Raw genomic sequence first — 21,813 nt, 5'->3', positions numbered from 1 at the left:
CTTTTTGGCACACAAACATAAAGTACCCTCATGGTATTTCATTGAAAAAAGGACATTTTCTTTGCTACCATTTCTTGATGTAATGCAGAATATGTACATGAACGCTTATTCTTCAATAAAGATTTTCTAGAGTGTTACCAACAGCACAGCATTTTAAGCATCACATTACATTATCTAAACCTACACACAAAGTATTAGAATAAACGGGGGCAAGATGAAGCATTCAGATACACGAGACAGAAAAAAAACAAAAAACAAGCGCATTCAAAAATTCCCTTTAATGACAGGTGTAATTAGACATGAAAATGGGTCAGAAAAATGAATGAAAAATTGAGCTGTCTTGCCCTATTAGTGTATTAAATTCAGTATGTACATTAACGGGAATAATCAAAGAACATGATATTTACGAATTCAACACATTCTTAAAAGTTTAAGACATGGCAATATGTTACAATGTTGTATTTGAAAGAAAATAAATCTATATACAGCAAGACATCCATCGTTGCAAAGCATTTAAGATACATTTCCAAAGAATTTCCCCCCAAATGTGTAAATATGTGCAGATAATCAGTTGACTTCAATATACAATTTAAAAGAAGGACCAAAAAAACTTTGTGACAAAGCAGTATGTACAAACTGGACAGTAACAAACGCAGAGCACCCTCGAGAGAACCAGCGTATGCCACATGCTTTGTTAAACACACTGCTGATGTTAAGTTTGTGTTTTTGATCATAATCAAAAATAATTTGTTTCATCAAGATAAAGCCATCCAACATATCAAACGCACAAAAATTGTAAAGAAATAAAAAAAATTGGTGCTATTTAAAGCGGGGCTTTCTTAATGAGCAAATACACTTTGGAAGACTAGGATATGTTAATGCTATTTTACAAATGAATAAAATAGTCGAATTAAATTCACAAACTGACAGAGTGGGTAAATGTACAGTAATGTATAATATAAGTTAAGTTCATTTTTAACAAACATCAACTATAATGGAAGAAATTAAAAAGGCTTTGTGACTTGCGGTGTAAGCAAGGCAAGTCGAATATACAGTGGGTACGGAAAGTATTCAGACCCCCTTAAATTTTTCACTCTTTGTTATATAATGGCTGCAATATAACAAAGAGTGAAAAATTGAAGGGGGTCTGAATACTTTCCGTACCCACTGTATGTGGAACTGCACCTTTTTCATAAAGTCAAAGACAGACTTTTGGAATGCATGCAGCTTTGGAACATGAGAGTGACAGTGTGTTTTTAGGGTAAACAGCACACAGATGTTACTAACTCTGGGTTTGCTACTGATTTCAGTCACGGTTCGGCATCTATGCTGAGTTTGGGGAAGAGTGATCAATTCTTCAGAAGAAAAGAAAAGCAGTCGAAGCTAGCACAGTATGTGTCACAATGCAAACCAGAGGAAGAACAACAAATAAAAAAGCACACTGCATAGTATATAAGCTCATTTTAGTGTTTTTTGATAGCATGCGTAATGTTTAGTGTCATTGGAGAGTGTAGTCCACATAACATCGATTACACTGAAAATCCAATCTAGGTAAATCACATTCAAACCCAGTAGTGCTAAATCACCTCTACAGTACATCTGCGAATGTAAACACACACAGAAAAAGCAAAAGAAAATGTAATTGTAACGATGGAATATCTGGCAATGTAACTTGAGTGTCCTCTGGTTCCTATTGCAAGCTGACCGCAGGAGGACAGTCGCAGTGGTGTGAACGACCCATACAAACACACAAACACACAGAACAAACACATATTTGCAGTGAGCGCTGCGGAGGAAGTGTTTTCCTTTTTAGGGTGTCTGGGATCCAGACCTCTTGAAGCTACCCAGCAGACTCTGAACACCCTTCTTCACACTGGATCCGACCCTGCGGGCGACAGAGTCAGCAGGCGGGCCGGGCAGACAAGAGCTGCCACTGCTGGGGGACCGAGCGTCCAGGCACTTCTGATACCTCAGCTGTGAATGATGGAATACATCATTGAAACTCAAAATATTATAGCAACAAATTTCAGCTTGAACTAGGGTTGTCAGATTATACTCTGTAATCTTATTTAAACTTGAACTGTAAAACTGAACTGTAACTTCTGCACCCAAAAAACATCAAACAAGTCTCCCCAAAAACCCCGGTCAGTCCCCAAACACTAGCAAAACATGCTCCACTGCTTGAGCCAGACCAACAGAAATGTTTTACATTTGGGAGAGGGACTGTTTACTGCAAGTTAAATTAATTCTTCACTGCACATGTGGAAGAGATTGGGGAGTTCGTGGCTAGTGTTGCACACTTTCTTATATTTATTATTGGTGTTCTTTGCCTTTAGTATATATTACAGTAGAGAGCAAAGAGGAAGCAAATAACCAACAGTGTCGGGCATTACTTTAACCTTTAAAAAAAGTGCATACACAATTGGGATTTGAGAGCTGTAGCGGAGGGGCCAGCAATTAATAATTAATAATAATAATTTATGCATTTAGCAGACGCTTTTATCCAAAGCGACTTACAGTGCATTCAGGCTATACATTTTTTTACCAGTATGTGTGTTTCCTGGGAATTGAACCCACGACCATTTGTGCTGCTAACGCAATGCTCTACCACTGAGCCACAGGAACACTTAATGACTTAAAAATCACAGTGTTCATGCTCTTCAGGAAGTATTGTAAAACATTTCCCCAGTATTACACTCTTTGCACTGGCTGCCGATTTGTTATAGAATTGATTTCAAAATGTTACTTTTTGTTTTTAAAGCTCTGTCATTAAGGTCATCTCAACAAAGATTGCTGTTGCTTCTGAGATTTAGGGCCTCGTTTATAAAGTGTGCGTCAAACTGTCTTTGACGTGGAAGTGTTTAGCGTCACGTCACGGTCTGAGCTGACGTACTCACTTTTTCTTGTTGGGAGTACTGCAGGTTTCTGGAAATGTAAGCTGTTCTTGCAGCTCGCTGTTCTGAATTAAAGCATTTGGATGATGACTGGTGATCTTTTATATGTTAATGACATTAATTAGGAGTCGTTTACAAGGCAGAGAGCTGAAACCATTCAGTTGCACGCAAATTCAAGATAATTTACGATTCATAGATTTCACATCTGAGGCTGAGAGGTGTGTTTTCTGTGCATATGTTCATTCTATGAATCATACGTACGCATATTTGTGAGATGATCGCAAGATCAAATTTAGGATAGTTTCTGCGCAACATTTTATAAATGAGGCCCCTAGACTCAAGTCGAGGGGTGTCCGAGCTTTTATTTTGTTTATGCTTGAGATTAATCTCCACAGAGTCTGAATTTAAATCTAAGTTCAAAACTTACCTTTTCTCTCAGGCTTACAACTTCTTTTGATTTTTAAAGTTGAATTTTCTGATCGGTGTTCTTGATGTAAACTTTATGATTGCTTTGTGGTCTTTTTATTCTCTTGTTTTTGATTTTTATCCTTTGTCTTTTTGTTCAGCACAATGGTCATCTACTGTTGTTTTTATTTTTGCTATATGACTGATTTGATTTGATCATGTAGATCAAACACGTCCTTACTCACCATACAGGCGGCCTGTACGGCCTCACTTAGACTTGCAGCGGTTGGATCACACCAGAACATGTGACAGATAAAGTCTCCAGGTCCCTCTGCCATTATGAATGCAAACGTGTGCACATCCTTCCCAACTCCCATAAATGACAGGAAACGCACACGACATTCAGAAAGAACTTCCTCCGTCTGTGACAATGAGACGAGAGATATCAGTGTGGTTATCTAATCAAATTTTTATGATACAGCATTACATATAATACTCAAGTACCGCATAATGTCAACAAACAGAAACCTGACCTCAGAAGTCAGAATAGTGAGTGTAGCGGACGCCACGTTCACAGTCACAGGTGTCCAATCCTCCTTGTCTTTATTGTTAAGAGCAGTCTCCAATGCTACATTAATCACATCCATGCCTTCAAGAGACAGATACCGACACGACTCAACTTCAATTTCAGGCAGCTAACTTTGATTTAAACATGAAATGCATACATGCTATTTTAAGTGCTTAGTGTATGACATAGCTACACAAAAATGGGGAAAATGCAGGTAAAACTTGTACTTTGTGTATAATAGTATAATGCAGTGCAGTATAATAGCAGTTAATGAGGACTCCCTACCAGCTGGCTTTGTCACTGGCACACGACCCAAGTACCGCACCTGGAAGCGCTGGACCAGCTCGTTCTTGGGAGCTGGGAACTCTGAAGGAAGAAAGATCTGATTCAGTCATAATGGTATAATTTCATTATTATCCATTACAGTACTCACTTGAGAAGGTGAGAGAAAAATATCTGATGCACACGTGTAGTCAAACCCAACACTGTCAACAGTTACATACTGTACTGCAGAGTCAGACCGTCCACAAACAAAAGCTAAATTCATGTCATAAGTTACCCTGGAAGGGGATGTCCCTAAGTCTTGAGGGGTCAGTGTTCAGTCTGCTGGACGACTTCCTCTGGGCCATTATCTAGGGATATACACAAGACAAAACAATATAAAACAAAACACATGGACATAATTGCATCAGCAGTTTGCATCTCTATCTGGCTACCTGGTTGATCCAAACTGATCTAAAAGAGTAAGACACACAGGTGTTAACTACAAATAGAAATACTGATACTTGTGTATACAGAGAGTAAAAATAAATGACTAGAAAAACACCTAGTATCGGTTTCAATAATTTAGCATAAAGAATGAGGGGATGCACCAATAATCAATTTCGTTGGCCAGATGCTGGACTTGGCACTGGTGTCTGGAGCGATCACTGTCGTCAAACTGCCCTGGAGGTACAGTATGTGCACCAACCTTTTGCATAAGGAGCATGGCAAGTGTGAGAATTAGAGGTTGCTCTGTACCTGAAGACAAGCTAGTGATTTTGCATTTACTATTGCAGTAACTTCAGCCAGAAATTCTGCCATTTTCTGCTCCTCCCTCCCGAGACCATCGCCAACACAAGTGTCTCTCTACAAACACAAGGAAACTGAAACATCTGCTGGATGTCTGTCATCATTGCATTTGGCTCAGGTCTGAAGCACATGAGAACCACAAGCTATTATTGAGGTCTGGACCGCAAAGGAGAACATCATTCAATGACAATCCACTGAACCACTGATTTAGCCAGGTTTTGGAAGGTGCTATACTCCAAAACGTAGTAAGTACAAGCATTCTTTGAAGTAGCAGCTCCTGTTGACAAAGATTTTTTCCATGACCCATCCTAAACTGTTGGGTGTAAGGTGCATTGTGATAACCACTGCAATTACCCTATACCCAGATAGACATGTGCCGGCATTCGGTAATGCGATACATCACGATAATGAATATGCACGATATTGTTATCGTGGGCACTTCAAAATACCGTGAATAAATATTTATTACAAATTATTCCGATTTTTTTAATGCATTTTAAGAATATTTTTCCATGTAAACAAGCACGGATGAGAAGCGCATGGTGGAACGTGAAGGAGACGCGCTGAATGAAAGCACATTCACTCTCTGACAGCAGATGGCGCTGAACAGCAGAAATGCAGCCGTTACCCTGGAAACCCCATAAATAAAGCAGCTGCACTACTTTCTCAAATGTATTTAAATGGTTTAAATAGCCATTCAGATTTTTGTATTTGCAGTGGTGTTCATCACAGTGGCAAGTACTTAAATATTTAGACTTAATAGGCTATTTATTTTCAAATGTTTTTTTACATTTTAATCTGGACTACAACATGCCCTAGAAATAGTTTGAACATGTTTTGATTCTTTATTGTTTGGTCACACTTTACATTATAGGCTCTATTAATTGACATTAGTTAATTAGTTAACAAACTGCCAATGAAAAATTCTTCTAAACATTCATTAATCTTAGGTAATTTCAATATTTAGTATCACGTTAAAATCAAAAGTTACAATTGTTTTATTTAATTAACTAACAGTTGTAGGCAATTTTTTAACAAAGATTAATAACTTCTGAAGCAAATGTAGCTATTGCTCATTATTATTATGCATTAACTAAGGTTAACTAATGAGATCTTATCATAAAGTGTTACTTGTTGGTCTTTATAACTCTTTTGCACTTTAATCTGTGTGAATTTTTTTTTACATTATACATATTTTGAATATTACTTTATTGTATGTAAATGTACAGTTCTTTTTGTTATAAGAAAAGTTATTAAACCTGTTATACCTTGACGACACTTTTTTTGCAACTAAATTGCAATATCGTGATAATACCGTACACCGTGATAAAAGCATCAGCAATTAATCGCAACATGAAAATTTGATACAGTCATATGCCTATACCCAGATGGACGATGTCTCTGCCAAGCAGCAGGAGAATCTCTGCGGAGGTGGTCAGCTATAGCTTTAAAGGGGTCATGAACTGAGAAATCAAAATTCCCTTGATCTTTTGACATATAAGAGGTCACTGTACTATAAAAACGTCCTGTAAGTTTCAGAACTCAAAACTTTCTCATAGGGCTGGACGATATGGCCAAAATTTATATCACGATATATTTCTTAATTTCGGTCGATACGATATAATTCCAATATCGATATGAACACTATTTTAAAAAGCCTTGTAAAAACTGCCAAGAATGCCCACAACAGATGTCTGTGCATACAAACTTATGAAAAATGAATTTGCCAAGTCTATGACACCTCATATAAAACCATATAATACTTTAGAGAAAAAAAAATTTGCAATAAATTTGTATTTAGCCTTCATACAAACAAGAAATGTGAAATCACTGTCAAATAAACATCTCAGACTCACCTTATTAATTATTAATATCTTCCAACATACCAGTCAAAAGTTTTTGAACAGTAAGATTTTTATTGTTTTTAAAGAAGTCTCTTCTGCTCACCAAGCCTGCATTTATTTGATCAGAAATACAGCAAAAATAATTTATAGATTGAAACAAATGTGCTTCAGCCAGGATAAAGAATATGAAAAGTGCTCTGAGTTGCTGCAGAAAAAAAAGGCAACAACAAAAACATGCTGCTAGAGACGGGCTTATTTAAAATGCAAATTGATTGTCTGCCAGCAGGAGGTGCTTTGAGAGCGGTAGAACTTGCGGTTTCTCATATCACCGTTATTGAAAAGAATTATATCGCGATACATATTGATATTGAATTATTGTCCAGCCCTACTTTCTCATTAGTCTAAAAACAGCTTATATTGAAGCCAGACTGGCAAAACGACAGCTTGTGGGATGTACAATTTAGCCCCACCCACAGATTCTACATCGCTGCCCGTTTAGCCCCGCCCACAGATTCAACATTGCTGCCCGTTTAGCCCCACCCACAGATTCTACATCGCTGCCCGTTTAGCCCCGCCCACAGACTCAACATGGCTGCCTGTTTAGCCCCACCCACAGATTCAACATGGCTGCCTGTTTAGCCCCACCCACAGATTCTACATCGCTGCCTGTTTAGCCCCGCCCACAGATTCTACATCGATGCCTGTTGAGCCACTGCCTGTTTAACGCAGGTCGACACAGAAACCAAACGACAAAAATGTTTAGAAGACAACAAGCCGAGTGCTCACACAGAAGCACATAGGAGCGTTTGAAAGCCGTGTCTATAGACGCGGTTTTCAAAAGCTGCCGTGTGCTTCTGTGTGAGCGCTTGGTGAAGAGTGTGAAGCGATGATCATTGTAGCCAATCACAGTCATATCTGTTGAGCACGTGAACACTATGACCAATCAGCGGTGTTTAAGAATCTGCTCAACAGAGCTCAAATGTTAGCGGGAAATGCACATTTTTAAAATTGCAGTACCGACTGGTACCAAAGTCGGTACTTTTGCCAACACTAGTACCCATATTTATTTCACATCTCATTTTTGTATATGTTGGTTTGTCAGCTACATAACATACTATTATTCGCCTCATTTTGAATACGTTTTCTGATTAGCCTCCAGTTATCAACCCTCCTTTCTCCGAAAAATTTAAATTCTGTCATTTAGCCTACTCTCAATATACCCTCAAGTTGTTCTAAACCTGTGTAAGTTTCGGTAAAAATGTTTTTTTTTGATAGTCCACTTCAGACATTCTACTAACAGTAAGTAAACTTTGCAACTACATGTCAACTAGCAGTCATTCGAGTATTAGTAGACTGTCTGCTTAATATCTTCTAACACTTTATTTTGATGGTTCCACAACATACAACATACTGACTATGAGAAACTTTGAAAGTATATGTCAACGTATTTTACTAACCCTTAACCTAACCTAACAGTCCACTCTGAGAGTTAGTAGACATGTAGCTGCAAATGAATGAGAATTAGTTGACATGTAGTTGCAAAGTTACTTATAGTTAGTAGAATGTCTAAAGTGGACTATCAAAATAAAGTGTAACCTAAGTTTCTTCTGTTGAGCACAAAACAAGATATTTTGAAGAATGTTGGTAACCAAACAGTTGACAGTAGCCAATGACTTACACAGAATAGAAAAAAATTCTCCATTCTGTCACCGATGGGAGTTTCGGTTCCTTGCCGCTGTCGCCTCTGGCTTGCTTAGTTGGGGACACTTCATTTTCAGCGATATCGTCGACTTGATTGCACAGATACTATTTAAACTGAACTGAGCTGGATGATGACATCACTGAATTCAATGATGAACTGCCTTTAACTGAAAATTGAGTGTTTACTATTGTCACTTTACATTATTGACACACTATTTTCCTAATTAATGTTGTACAGTTGCTTTGACACAATCTGTATTGTTAAAAGCGCTATATAAATAAAGGTGACTTGACTTGACTTGACAAGGAAATTCAATGGCTTCGATCAACTGTTTGGCATCAACATTTCTCAAAATATAAAAAATTTTTGAAAAAAAAGAATCATACAGGTTTGGATTAAGTGGAGGGTGAGTAAATGATGACAGAACTTTCGTTTTTGAACTATCCCTTTAAACACTCGACACATTGCCGTTTCAATAAATGTAGAATATTTTGGACACTACAGCAGAGTGCACAATGTCTTTGATATTTAATCAAGAATATGAGTATTTTTAGCCAGCAGCTATGATGTCCTCACCTTTGAGCAGATGTCATGCAGGCTTGTGGCGATGTTCTTTGCAGGGGTGTCACACCGAAATACATGACACTTGAGCACGTGAGTCAACTTGTCTCGTGCCACATATGCAAAGTCCCTGTAGTAAGAGACAAGAGACAAACATAAACATATGCACGTTGTCATATCACTTCAATTTATCCACACACCCATAAACTTATGCACGCACAGTAACAAACGTCTTGTATGTGTGTGAAACCTTGATTCCCTGAATAGGAAACGAGATGCAACATTATGGCTGATGCTATGGGAACATGCTCTGGTGTGTCGATTGAGCCCATAAAGAGTCATGACATTTTATTGACATAGTGCTAACGCCGCTCACAGACGTTTCTTCTCTGATGCCTCTTAAAAATGTGGACTCTATTTCATTGACCGATTTCATATGAAGGAAACCAAGCAGATATGTAGTATGGCCAGCTACACAGCGTTTTGTTCTCGATTCAGGGAATCAAGGTTACACATATGTAACCCAAGACATTCCCTTTCAAAGGTATACTTTGACACTGCATCAGTAGCCGACACTATACCATCACACCGCCACACAGATATCTTCCAACGATACTCCTCAGCCCAAAGTAGGGCTGCACGATTAATCGAAATTAAACTGGAATCGTGATTTGGCAAAGGCTGCGTTTTTTTTCAAGCACAGCTTGTCAGTGAAGCACGGTTCTGTGATCAGTAGTAAATACTGCTCCATCCGAAGGCCAGAGGGCGCTCGTGTTTTTTTTTTTAGTTCTTCAAGCCTTCTCGGGTATTATCATTATAATAAAGTTTATTTATAATGCTATGCTAATCGACAGTCTTTATCACTGTGTAGAATACTATGAAAAAATATCTTGCTCTTCCAAGTTTTATAATAGCAGTGAACAGTGGTCAGGATTATTATAAAATACGCCTACCTCCTGCATCATCCGCTGGAATGTCACTCTTGTGAACGTGTGTAAGACATTGGAAGCTAGAGATTACGGTTTATAAAGTTGTAAATATGGATATTATTTATTCACAAATGCACCTATTCAGGACGCCTTTATTACCCCCCGGAGCAGTGTGGAGCACTTTTTATAATGGATTTATGAACTTTATGAAGCACGTTTTGTGAAGTGGAAGAACGACAGTGGCCCGCGGAGCGAATGTGCACTACGGTCGTAAGAACACGCTCATACAACTTGAACTGAGTCTCTGGTTGGACAGACATCATTGCATCCAAAAGATTAACGCTTTGAGAGCTTCTGAACTTGGGCACAAATGCCAACATATCCACTCTATGGAGCGAGGACCTCTCAGTGTGAAACACTAAATACAAGAAAACTCCCAAAATCCATACTCCGATATATAATGCTGCATCCACTGACAGATGATTCGTCTTCCTGAAGAGAAATCAGCACAAGCTCGTCCTTATGAGGTGTCAGTGAAGCAATGCCTCAGTGGGTGGTGCTAGTATTATCTGCCAATAAATAGGCATGATTCTATACAGGCTTCAGACTATCGTCAAATCCAAGGGTTTGTTAGCGTCAGCTGTTAATGTAGTGCTGAAGTAAACCTATGAAAGGAAACATCTTGTGTTTGCAATAATTCTTGTTTGTAGAATTTTGGGAAATTATTCCCAAAATGTGGAGTAAGACAAATAATTAATACACATATTGCAATTGAAATTACAATATGGCTTAGTGCGATTACCAAATGACAAAAGAAAGTGATTTAATTAAATATATATAGTCTGATGCACTCTGCACTGCTGACAATTTTACATCTAGCCATGTAAGTATATCACAGCACTACCACTGTCTTTAGCATGTCAAGTGTATGGTAATTTAGTCAGAAAACACAAATCTGTATTTTAGCAGTACAGAGCAGCAACGTGTAAATGACCTGGAAGTTACTGCTGGTTAACATTTAGACTTAATGGACCACAATTCAGTCACTATATTATACTAACAATATGTTATGCACAGAGTAGAAAGGAAGCAGAGAGATGTAAAGGGCTGACAATACGCAGAAAGTAAATACAATACATTGATGTCATGAATATGCTAATGAATGTCATCTAGGTGACACTTTGAATCTTTACACAGATCTTTTCCAGACAACAGTAGTTCACAGTCACCACAATTTTCAAGTTCCAATAAATAAATAAATAAAAACTAAATCAAGTACCAAACTAGTCCAAAAGACTGTTATATTATCCAAATCTTATTTTTTCTGAAGCTCTCAAACTAATTCAGTTTAGACATGCAGAACAGAAAATAATATTTGAGAGCTGAAGATTTTCAGGGAATAACTTCTGCTCCTCACACAAAGCCATCACATGCATTCAGAAGAAAAAGAATATAGTGCATGATACATTTACATTGTTTTTAGAAGCTTAACAGCTGTGGTATGTTTGTATGAACAGTTGTTGAATGTAAAAGAGTGACATAAATATTCCTCCAAAATTGTCCTTTTGTGTTAAACAGAGGAAAGTCTAATCGACACACAGGTGTGAAAATTATGAAATTTCATTTTTGGGTGCATTACACTTGGTATTTTAATAAGTACACAAAAGCTAACAAACAATACAATACAGTAACACACTACCTCTCCCTGGGATCCAGGATGCAGCAGGACAGACAGAACAAAAACACAACATAATAATTCAGCAAAATCTAAATTTAAAAATAAGCAGCTTCAGACAGTGTTGCAGCTGCTACAAAAGTGATGAAACTCAACGTAAATGCCAATTTATTTCTTGTAACATTGTGCATCTGTCAGTCTGTGGTCATACACATGCTATTAATCTCTCATTCCAAAGCAAAAATGAGGCAAAAGATTCAGATTCAGTGTTTTTTTAACCTTTAAAGATCACTTATGCTGGCAACTCACTGAGCTGCTCACAGACTTACCTGCCATCGTCGCGTCCGACTCCCCACACGCGAATGCTGATGATCGGCTGAGAGTGCAGCAGCGTTCGACCGTGAGGCTCGATCAGGTTCAGAGTCTCATTCTCCAGCACCAGAAGCATTTCCTTCCCCTACACAGCAACACACACAAAGGCATACTAAGTGGTGTGCTTTTGCCTCTCCTTGAAATCATAAACTTAATGTCAAAATCAGTCGAAACATGTAACATCATAAATTGCCATCTTGTTTGATTGAATAAACTGATCTTTTGGTTTGTCTCCATCAAATTTGAAGTAAAATTAGACAATAAGATGAAACACTTCATTTGTAAAGGATTTAATTCACGGGATTATCCACAAACAGAAATTACACATGGCTATGTAATGCATACTGTAAATCATTTGAATTTCCAGTAAAAATAACTATAATAACAGTAATACCCCATCCAAGGTATTTGCAGATTTATTAAAATCATATTTAAGACTTCAAGACCCTTTTTAAGAGCTGCACGAATAAAAAGATGCACGTCCATACAAAGAGGACTTTTAAAATACTTAAAACATTTTATTAATTATATAACATATGTATCGAAACGGTCAAAATATATACAAATTAAAGGCAGATACTGGATTTTGCTGATATGATAATAATGCATTTAAAGAAGGGTAATAAACAGACTACGCCAATACTAGTAAAATGTGCAGTATATACTGAAAGCATTAACATTCTTGATTTTGCTTTGTTGCTCTTGTATGTTAGATAGTTTATTGTGTAACCTACATGCCAAGAATACCCAGAAAAGTAGATTTTAATCATAATGCAGGACTTTACAGAGCTGAAATACGTGAGAAAGTGCAACAGTACAGCATTTTTACTTTTAAAGTTGGCATGAAATGGAAATTGAAATTGTCGTGATGCACACGGATAAATCATTTATAATAAACATATTATGGTAAAAAATATTCCATAAAAAAAAATTAAAAACTAAATTTTGATTTCATGGTGACTTTACACATCTAGTCAAAGCCGTCACACAAAACGTTAGTTTCCGGGGTGGGGGGAGTTTGGGGGCTGCGCACAGCCCTCACAATGGTTGTGTGTGCAATGCTCACATTTATTTAATTAGATCACAAGATTTTGAAATTTGAAGATGAAGATTTGAAATTTTGAAATTTCTTATTACATCAAGGCCATACTGTAATTCTTGTTTCTTTTTCATAGGTTAACTCAACACTGCGCAGCGATGAGGCAATGGGAATGCCCCTTGGGTGTGCTGATTGTTCTGAAACCCACACAGAATCACGCTAGTTCATTGGCTGATGGTGTGGGCACTGCCTCGGCGATGCAACATCACTTACCCTAATACTAGTGAACGTGCCATCCACTCTGCAGATTTCCTTCTTCAGAAGCAGTTAATCTGACCCATGCTTTCTGGAAAATTCAACCAAATTGCTTATTTGTACTTCAGTGACTGCATTCAGTGGAACCTTGTTCTCCTCGCGGTGAAATGTAATGGATCTCCTTCGCTGCCAGCCGCCGTCCTCTCGCTTTATTGCGAATGACGATACGCACAGTAAGTGTATGAAATGTCTTGGTATTTCTCACATGTGCGAGGCTATTTACAGCTAAATAGTATAGTTATTAACTATGATTTTACTACAAATAAAACCAAAAAACCATGGTTACTATAGTTAAACAGTGGTAACCACAAATTAACCACGGTTTAACTTTGGCATTTGTGATAAAACTGTGGCTATACAAATGTAATCAATACACCAAAAAAATGGTTACTACACTTTTACTATAATAAAACCATGGTTAATAACGTAAGGGTTCTGCGGCATACACAGAGCTCAAGGAAGTATTGAGAAGCTGAAAAGCCTTAAAGGGGTTATATGATGCGATTTCAAGTTTTCCTTTCTCTTTGTTTTTTGAACATTAAATCATGTCAACATATTCTGTTACACCAAATACACAAAATAATGATCTGTAAAAAAGCATCATATGACCCCTTTAACATTGAGTGGTTGGAAGAGCCTTGTGAGTGCCAGTCCTCTAAGCTTTCTAAGCCTTTCCCTGAGTGGCCCTAATTCTCGTCCTGCTCGGAGAAAGGACACTTTTTCAGAGATCGTGCCTAGAGACCAGTCCGCACTCGGGAAAGAGCCCGTTAGGAGGAGTGACGAACCGGTGCATCCCCCACCTCACATGGTTTGGGGAGCTCATGGCCGTCCCTTCACACGTCATGCGGTTGCATTGAAGCATTCAGATAAACCCAGTCTTCAGAAGTGACTTCGCTCCTTCTCAAAGGAGCAATAGAGGGGGTTCCTCCTTCGGACATGAATGACGGCTTTTTCAGTAATTATTTTCTTGTCCTGAAGAAAGAAAGACGTCTGCGCCCCCATCCAGGATCTGTGTCACTTGAATTTTTACCTTTACAAAGTTCATCACTGTAGACCTGAAGGATGCTTATTTTTATATTCAGGTTGTTCAGTGACACAGAAGGTTGCTCAGGTTTGCCTCTCGGGGAGTGGCGTACCAATATCAGGTTATCCCTTTTGGTCTGGCTTTGGTTCCACAGACTTTCACAAAAGGGCCTTTCGCACCACTTTAGTTCCAGAACTAAATGTACAGTACTAAAGTACTGGGACGATTTTGCGCGAACTATTTCCCAGTACCATTTAAAGGGTTGCATTCGCACCGACAGTGTGTACTAAGAAGTGACGTAAGCCGGTCGACAGCGACGTCATTTGTGCGTGGCGTTCAACAACAGAAACAAAGAAGAACAACATTAACAACAGGAGGATGGAGGACGCTGTGATCGGAGCTGTTTTTGTTGTGTCTCGCGGGTTTCACAATAATGGACATGGAAAGTCGACATATACGTAAAGCGATTGAAAGAACGGAAAGGAGGACTAAGAATCTCCAACGACAACTGGCAGTGCTACATTTGCTACAAGTGCCTGCACTTCAGCGTCCGTCCATCTATCGCTGTTCTCCATACTTGCAAAATAAGTTGACACAATGTTTACAGTATGTTTACACGGCATTTTAAATCATGGCGGGTGAGGGGGGTTCCATACGCGTTTGGCCAATCAATGTCTACTTATGTCACAATTAGTACCAGTTGTGCTGGTTAGACCCTGCTCCGGAGTAGGAGCTAATTTGGTTCTCGAAAAAGGCAGTTCGGTACTAAAATCGCACCCAGTTCCAGCGGTGCGAAAATGCCAAAAAGTGGGTAGTTCCACAATTAGTTCTGGTACTATGAAAAGGTTCCCGCGGTGCGAAAGGCCCTAAAGTGCATGCATGCTGCTGTGGCCCTGCTGAGGCTGGATGATTAGCTCATCCTGGCCCAACCCAGGGAATTGGTGTCTCGTCACAGGGACATTCTTCCTCACCACCTTCAGTCTCTTGGCCTCAGGCTTAATGCCCTGCTGTCCCAGCTCCAGTGCAGGATCTGGCACCTTTGGCCCGAGATTTGGAGGCTGTGAGTGTGGTCAATTAAGGGTGATCAGTTGTAACCTTCCACTTGGAGGCTTTATTTTTCCAAGTGGAATGTTTTTGGGTCTTGGTGTTTGGCTCATGTAGTAGATCCAGTCAACTGCCCGATTGGTTCAGTGCTACACTTTTTGCAGAAGTTGTTTGCGGTTGGAGCGGCTTTGAGGGTTTATGTCACAGCTATCGCTGCTCGTCGGGATTCGGACGGAGCCCCCTTAGGTAGGCATCATCTGGTCTCTTTGTTCATGCCTGGAGTTAGGCTTTGAGGCCTGCATGCCCCTGGGACTTGTCTATTGTCCTGGAGGGCTTATCAGAGTTGCCTTTTGAGCTTTTGGAGTCAGAATTAATATAATAAGCGAGTACATCATGAATCCATTTACCAAACAATGTTTTTGGCTTATCCTGTATCACTACGGTACACCTATAATAAGTTTTTATATTCGGACTATTTCAGACTGGAACTGGGTTGTAGTGCGGAGTAGCCCAGTACCTGCGTGATTCGTCATAGACATAAACAGAGAGAAGTAGCTCCGGCTACAATGTTCTTCCACAAGACGCACACAGTTCTGTTTATTAACCGCTAGAGCGCCAAAAGTTACAGACTGCAGCTTTATTGTCCTGGAGGGCTTATCAGAGTTGCCCTTTGAGCTTTTGGAGTGAGCTTCCGACTGAATTTTGACTCTTAAGGAGACGCTTGTTGATAGGGCTGTGCGATATGACGATATATATCCGATGGACGAAATAAAAAGTCTATCGTTTCATATTATGATCTATCGTTTATTTTAGACTAAAGTCTCAAATCCAAAGAGATATTCTTTATAAAAGTTAAGAGTCAGCCACGCCTACCTAAAACGGCTCGTTCTAACACGCCCCCACATATCTACCTCACTATGTGGGAAGATTTGCATAACGCCGCCCAAATGTTCACGCAAAGAAAGAAGGCGTAACTTTTATTCTCACTGTAGTATTGTTGACGCTGCAGCCATGTCGTGAAGACGCTGTGTGCTTCGTTGTGAAAGCGAAACTACTTTGTTTGGTCTTCCAAAAGAGGACGAGCATAGAGGAGAAACAATGATGTACAGTATGTGGAAAATAATGTGTTTTTTTTACTTTAAACCGCATAAACACATTTCATTACACCAAATACAAAAAATAATGTTATTTTTAACAGCATCATATGACCCCTTTAAAGGGGAAGCTGTCCAATATTCGTCCTGTCTGCCATTCATATTAATCAAACAACAGTGAGAGAAAACCTAGATAGATTACTAACCTATCTAGATAGATAGATATAATTAACACAGTGAAGACTAAATTTACACAATGTATGTAGCGTTTCTTATTTATTGTAGTTTTTTGTCCTATTTCTTACAATTAGTTTCTTATCCTCATTTCATCACTGACTGTTTATTCATCTTCAGTAAGCTGAGGGTTTTTTTTGTCTCTTTTTAGGCATGTATTAGTTTGATATTGACATTGGTGACAAGGATTACGAAAATTCTATGGTATCAAAGATTTTAATATCATAAAAACCTTTTTAAAAGAAAAAAAAATAACTATATAGTGATATGTATCGTTATCGTGATATGAAATTAGTCATATCGTGATATAAGATTTTGGTCATATAGCCCACCCCTACTTGTTGGCATTGGCTTCTCTTAAGTGTGTAGAGGATTTGCAGGCTCTCTCTGTGAGTGAGTCATGCATGGAGTTTGCTCCTGGCTTTGTTAAGGCATTTACAGCCCAGGCCCGGTTATGTAGAGATGCTATCTCGCTTGCATATGAGGTACGAGGTCTCTCTTCACCTTTAGGCATTTGGGCTAACTCTACCAGGAGTGTTGTTTCCTCTCAAGCTCTTTTCAGAGGAGTTCCCCTGGAGGATCTGTGTGGCGGCAGGATGGTCCTTCCCTCACACATTTATCAGGTTTTACAACCGGGATTTAGATGCGGCTCCGGGTTCTTTCTGTTTGAATTAGCCATTTCGTTTTAGCCTGGCCAAATTTCTTTCGGGCCAGATGTGGCAGTGCTTAGCTTGGCGTGTGTGGAATATCGTTCTCACTGCATCATCGCTATGCAGCATTGATTGAACCTATGAAAGAGAACGTCTCTGGTTACTTGAGTAACCCATGTTCTCTGAATAGGGAAAAAGACGCTGCATTCACTACAAAACTCCTTGTGCAGCAGACTGAACTTCTATGGTAGGAAAACTGAGGAGCGGATGGCACGTTCACTAGTATTACAGTGAGTGATGTAGCGTCACCAAGGCGGTGCCCGCACCATCAGCCAATGTATTGGCGCGATTCTAAACGTGATTCCCCAAATTTAAATGTGAACGTATAACTGTTCTTACACCCCCAGCTCTTAATGCATCATTTTGCCTTCTTGAACATCAGTGAATGTTTTGCAGCTCGGTGTGAAAAGATGGTCATACTGTTACTGTTGGCAAGGGGACAAATATGCAGAAGATGCTGGAAAACCAAAGAACGTGCAGGACCTGGAGGATTTTTCTGAAGAACAGCGTTAGACTTACACTGCGGTTTCTTTTGCTAAAGATAGTTATTTCATTTATCTTACGTTTTAGAAAATTAAGCAATGTTAATTCTGTTCTTAATTATGTTCTTATATGAAACCAAAAAAAATGATAACAATTTTGTGAAATGCATTAATAATGTTGCTTTGTGAAAACAAAAAAAAAATTGATTTGCACACATATGCACAAACCTCGCCCCAGATGCCAGCGGTGTCATCTAGATTGTGTTTCTGGTAGGACAGCTGTCGGATACAGTTATTAACGGCAACACTACTCCTTCCAGGAGCCATCTCCTCTTCTGATATCTCCACCCAGCCCAGAGAGCGCACTGCAAAACACTGCATAACACACATAAGCAAACATTGAGAAAACAAGCATCTTGATGTAGTGTATGTGGTCAGTCACCTGTGTGCTTACCTTTGCCCCCTCACTGCTGCTGAAATAAGTCTGTTCCTCTTCCTCCTCAGACTGAGAAAAACTGCACACAACAGGAAGATGACACAGAGAGAAGGATCAATGCTCCTTTTGCTCAAACAGCAGAGCCTGGCACGAACAAGGCCGAGATCATGGCCTCGATTACTAAGAACTTAAGTTGAATGCAACGTAAGTGACTTTAGATAAAAAGTGTGTGCCCAATTCATAAATGCAATAAAATGTACATGCACATATGACATAATACTGTGTAACGCTCCGCTTCAGGAGTCTGTGTTGTTTAACTGATCTTATACCTGAGATTGATGGAGGCATATCGTAGAGTTGCTCCCTCAAACTCCTTCAGACTTTCATCAGAAGCCACATCCTCCTTCTAAACAATAAATAAGCATTATATGGACTTACAAAAACAGAATGAGACTGTCTGTGACTCCATTACGAACCTACCTGCCAGTGCTCTTCCTCACTGAATGTGTTTGGATGAGAAACACCGCTCCATGTAATCTAAATACAAATGGGTTCATGTTTAAAGACATCAGCACTCACATAGTTACGATGACACTAATGTTGGGAAACTTGAGAGCTATAATGTTATATTGATGGAATATTATAAACAGCACACAATTTTCGATAAGTTGAAATGTTTATGATGATGTATAATTGGTGTGTGCACCTGTGGCTCGTCAGCAGGTGTGACCGCAGGCGATGTGCTGGCTGGTCTCTCCTCTAGGGGCCCAGGAGGCTCCCACTGTGTGGTACCTGTGGGAATGTGCCAGTAGTAGGTGCCTGATGTGTCCTGCACTCGCATCCAACCAGCGGGCAGGTCCGTGTCTGTTTCAAATGCACTGCCATCCCAGTAGGACTCTACAACCAAAAATGAAACGAGATATTCTTTATCAACATATCAAAATCACTGTAAGTCACAGGCAGCATAGCATGTGCACATCAGAAAACGTTACCCTTCATTTTACAGCAGGGATCCTCAAATCTGGCAACCTTGATCAAACTATCCTGTGATTTTCTAATGATCCTGAAGACATTGATAAGCATGCTCAGGTGGATTTGATTAGGGTTAGAGCTAAACTCTGCAGGGAAGTGGATCTCGTGAGCCAGATTTGAGAATCCCTGTTTTACAGCACAAAATTAGAAGGCCAGCACAAAAGTCAGCAGGTCATGATCCAGTTACACAACATGCTTCTCAGCTGTGTAATAATAATGTAGTGAACCAAATAATGTGAATGTATCAGTCTAGCTGCATTTCGGATCCGAGACAATTATCAGACCAACCGAACACTTGATTCCCTAACATCTGTAGGGAATCATTAATAGTATAGTTGATCTGAATGCACATAATATACCTAAATCAAGATATGTAATTCAGATGCTTATGTAAAGTATCTTGAAATACTGAACAAAATTAAGTTAGTTTAAGCTTAAAGGGTTAGTTCACTAAGTAAAATCTGAGCGGCTCGTTTTTTCACAAGCTTGCAGAGAAAAACGATTTTCACATCTGAGCCACTAAATGACTCACTCATTAAAATAGTCTTTTGCTGCCACCTACTGATGGGTTGGTTTCATATTTAAAAGTATCATTGCATTTTTCCCAACATTTCTAACTTCAAAAAATGATTTAAAACAATCTTATAACATTATTTATGCATTTGCAATTTTGCAGTGTAAATGCCTTTATGGCACCTCAACTTCATTAAACAGTTTGTGTAAATACGTCTAATGCCACTTCAGATGCAGCTTCTGTTTCCTCTACAGTGCAAAGAAGGAGTTTGTTGATACAGATTTATTTTGAATGGTAATTCTAACTGAATGAATCACAACAGTGTAAGAATTTGATGTAAAAAATAATTTATTAAATTTAGGGATAAAAAGGCTCATTTTTAAACAGAGGGAAATAACACCTGTTTTGTTATACAGCAACTCTGTCAAATATACAATATGCTGTCAAATATGGTTCTTAGAAAAAACGCAATCGGCCAAGAAAATTGCAATCAGTGCATCTCCTATGAAAACTTATTTCTTTTGAATTAAGTTGATTTTTCTGAGACTACTGACAGATTTGTTTTTTATTTAGATGAATTTCACAGAAAACAAGACTTCTTATGCCATTCGATTAAATGTATCTTGATTTAAAGAGCAGGTCATATGGGTTTTTGAAAATATGTCTTTTGCAGTTTATAACGTAGCTATCCTTAAATGAAAACAATCTGCAAAGTTGTTAATCAAAAAAATGCATGATAAATAAAGATATTGTCTCTCAAAACAGAGAGTCGATTCTGAATTGCCTTAACGAGTCGTCATATTTTAGAATCTTTTGCCTGTTACCGGTATACGTCACTGGGTAACACATTTGCATAATCCCCGCCTGCTCACGAAATACAAACAGAGTGCTGACCTGCCCACAAACACTTCCACTAGTTAGTGTGTTTACATCATGTTGAGAAGATGCTGTGTTCAAGGATACCACAGAAATACAATTCGAACCTTTTGTTGTGTGCATGTCATTTTACCAAGGACTGCTTCTCTAATCTTGGCTTTTATCTTCGTTGGCTTCTAATCTTCTTAATTTGGACTAACAAGCTCTCCAAACCACAACCTGTAAGTACGTTATGTGTACATTTTCAATTGAGTGCTCAAAATATCAAGTTTTTGTGCTAATATGTGATATATACCTAGTGCAGCTTTAGGTTTCCAGGTAAAGCACGATATTACTGTCTCACTGAAGTAGTTCTGATAATTCACTATGAACCCACTATTTCCTAAGAATGTGTCGATTAATATAGACTGACGTTGTTTTAATTACTTCGTTTAATAATAAAGAATGTAGTGTAGCACACAGACTTTGCGCGAGTTAGTTAGGCTGCTGCGCCTGTGATACAGCTGTTCTGCGTTCTGATTAAAAGTTAAGACAGAGTGTCTTTATTAGTCTGTCGATCATCAAACATTACAGTAGACATATTTTGGTTTACAAACTGTATTGTTTCATCAGTTAGCTACGTTAGTACTCGGCTAATGTATCCACCATTATTGTTTTAAAGGGGTCATATGATGCGATTTCAATTTTTCCTTTCTCTTTGAAGTGATACAAGCTCTTGGTGCATAAAGAAGATCTGAAAAGTTGCAAAGACTAAAGTCTCAAATCCAAAGAGATATTCTTTATAAAAGTTTCCAAAAGAGGACGATATCCACTTCGTCATGCCTAGAGCTGATCCGTGCTGGTCGCTGAGGGAATACATCAACTGCGTGCTGTGGATCGCCGGATCAGCTTTCACCGTGGACAAAGCGGAGTCCAGTCCGGGGTCGTCACATGTGGTTCCCCCTCAGCGCACGCTAAGCCGGGGCTTCGGCTCACGCTAGCCCGGCCTCAGC

At 38.9% G+C, this 21,813-nt stretch overlaps 1 protein-coding gene across 3 annotated transcripts in view; it reads right to left on the bottom strand.

The window, feature by feature from the left end:
• Nucleotides 1-1,176: 1,176 nt before the first annotated feature.
• The window catches only part of apbb1 (amyloid beta (A4) precursor protein-binding, family B, member 1 (Fe65)), a 28,557-nt gene continuing 7,920 nt past the window's right edge, over nucleotides 1,177-21,813 (bottom strand). Inside the window, exons 2-14 of one of the 3 annotated variants that reach the window (XM_016445515.1) lie at nucleotides 19,106-19,296; nucleotides 18,880-18,936; nucleotides 18,729-18,805; nucleotides 18,418-18,478; nucleotides 18,192-18,338; nucleotides 11,979-12,106; nucleotides 11,674-11,679; nucleotides 9,061-9,175; nucleotides 4,427-4,499; nucleotides 4,153-4,233; nucleotides 3,833-3,948; nucleotides 3,545-3,721; nucleotides 1,177-1,974 (exon numbers count right to left, since the gene is read on the bottom strand). In XM_016445515.1, the coding sequence (XP_016301001.1) occupies nucleotides 1,810-1,974; nucleotides 3,545-3,721; nucleotides 3,833-3,948; nucleotides 4,153-4,233; nucleotides 4,427-4,499; nucleotides 9,061-9,175; nucleotides 11,674-11,679; nucleotides 11,979-12,106; nucleotides 18,192-18,338; nucleotides 18,418-18,478; nucleotides 18,729-18,805; nucleotides 18,880-18,936; nucleotides 19,106-19,296 (1,394 nt within the window). In that variant the 3' untranslated portion in view covers nucleotides 1,177-1,809. The remainder of the gene's footprint in view (nucleotides 1,975-3,544; nucleotides 3,722-3,832; nucleotides 3,949-4,152; nucleotides 4,234-4,426; nucleotides 4,500-9,060; nucleotides 9,176-11,673; nucleotides 11,680-11,978; nucleotides 12,107-18,191; nucleotides 18,339-18,417; nucleotides 18,479-18,728; nucleotides 18,806-18,879; nucleotides 18,937-19,105; nucleotides 19,297-21,813) is intronic. The other 2 variants (XM_016445525.1, XM_016445533.1) reach the window with 2 other exon arrangements.

The sequence above is a fragment of the Sinocyclocheilus anshuiensis genome, unplaced genomic scaffold, assembly GCF_001515605.1.
Source record: "Sinocyclocheilus anshuiensis isolate Anshui unplaced genomic scaffold, SAMN03320099.WGS_v1.1 scaffold2271, whole genome shotgun sequence".
Taxonomy (NCBI): Eukaryota; Metazoa; Chordata; class Actinopteri; order Cypriniformes; family Cyprinidae; genus Sinocyclocheilus; species Sinocyclocheilus anshuiensis.
The sequence above is the reverse complement of the archived record's forward strand: the minus strand, read 5'-3'. Positions and strand labels throughout refer to the sequence as shown.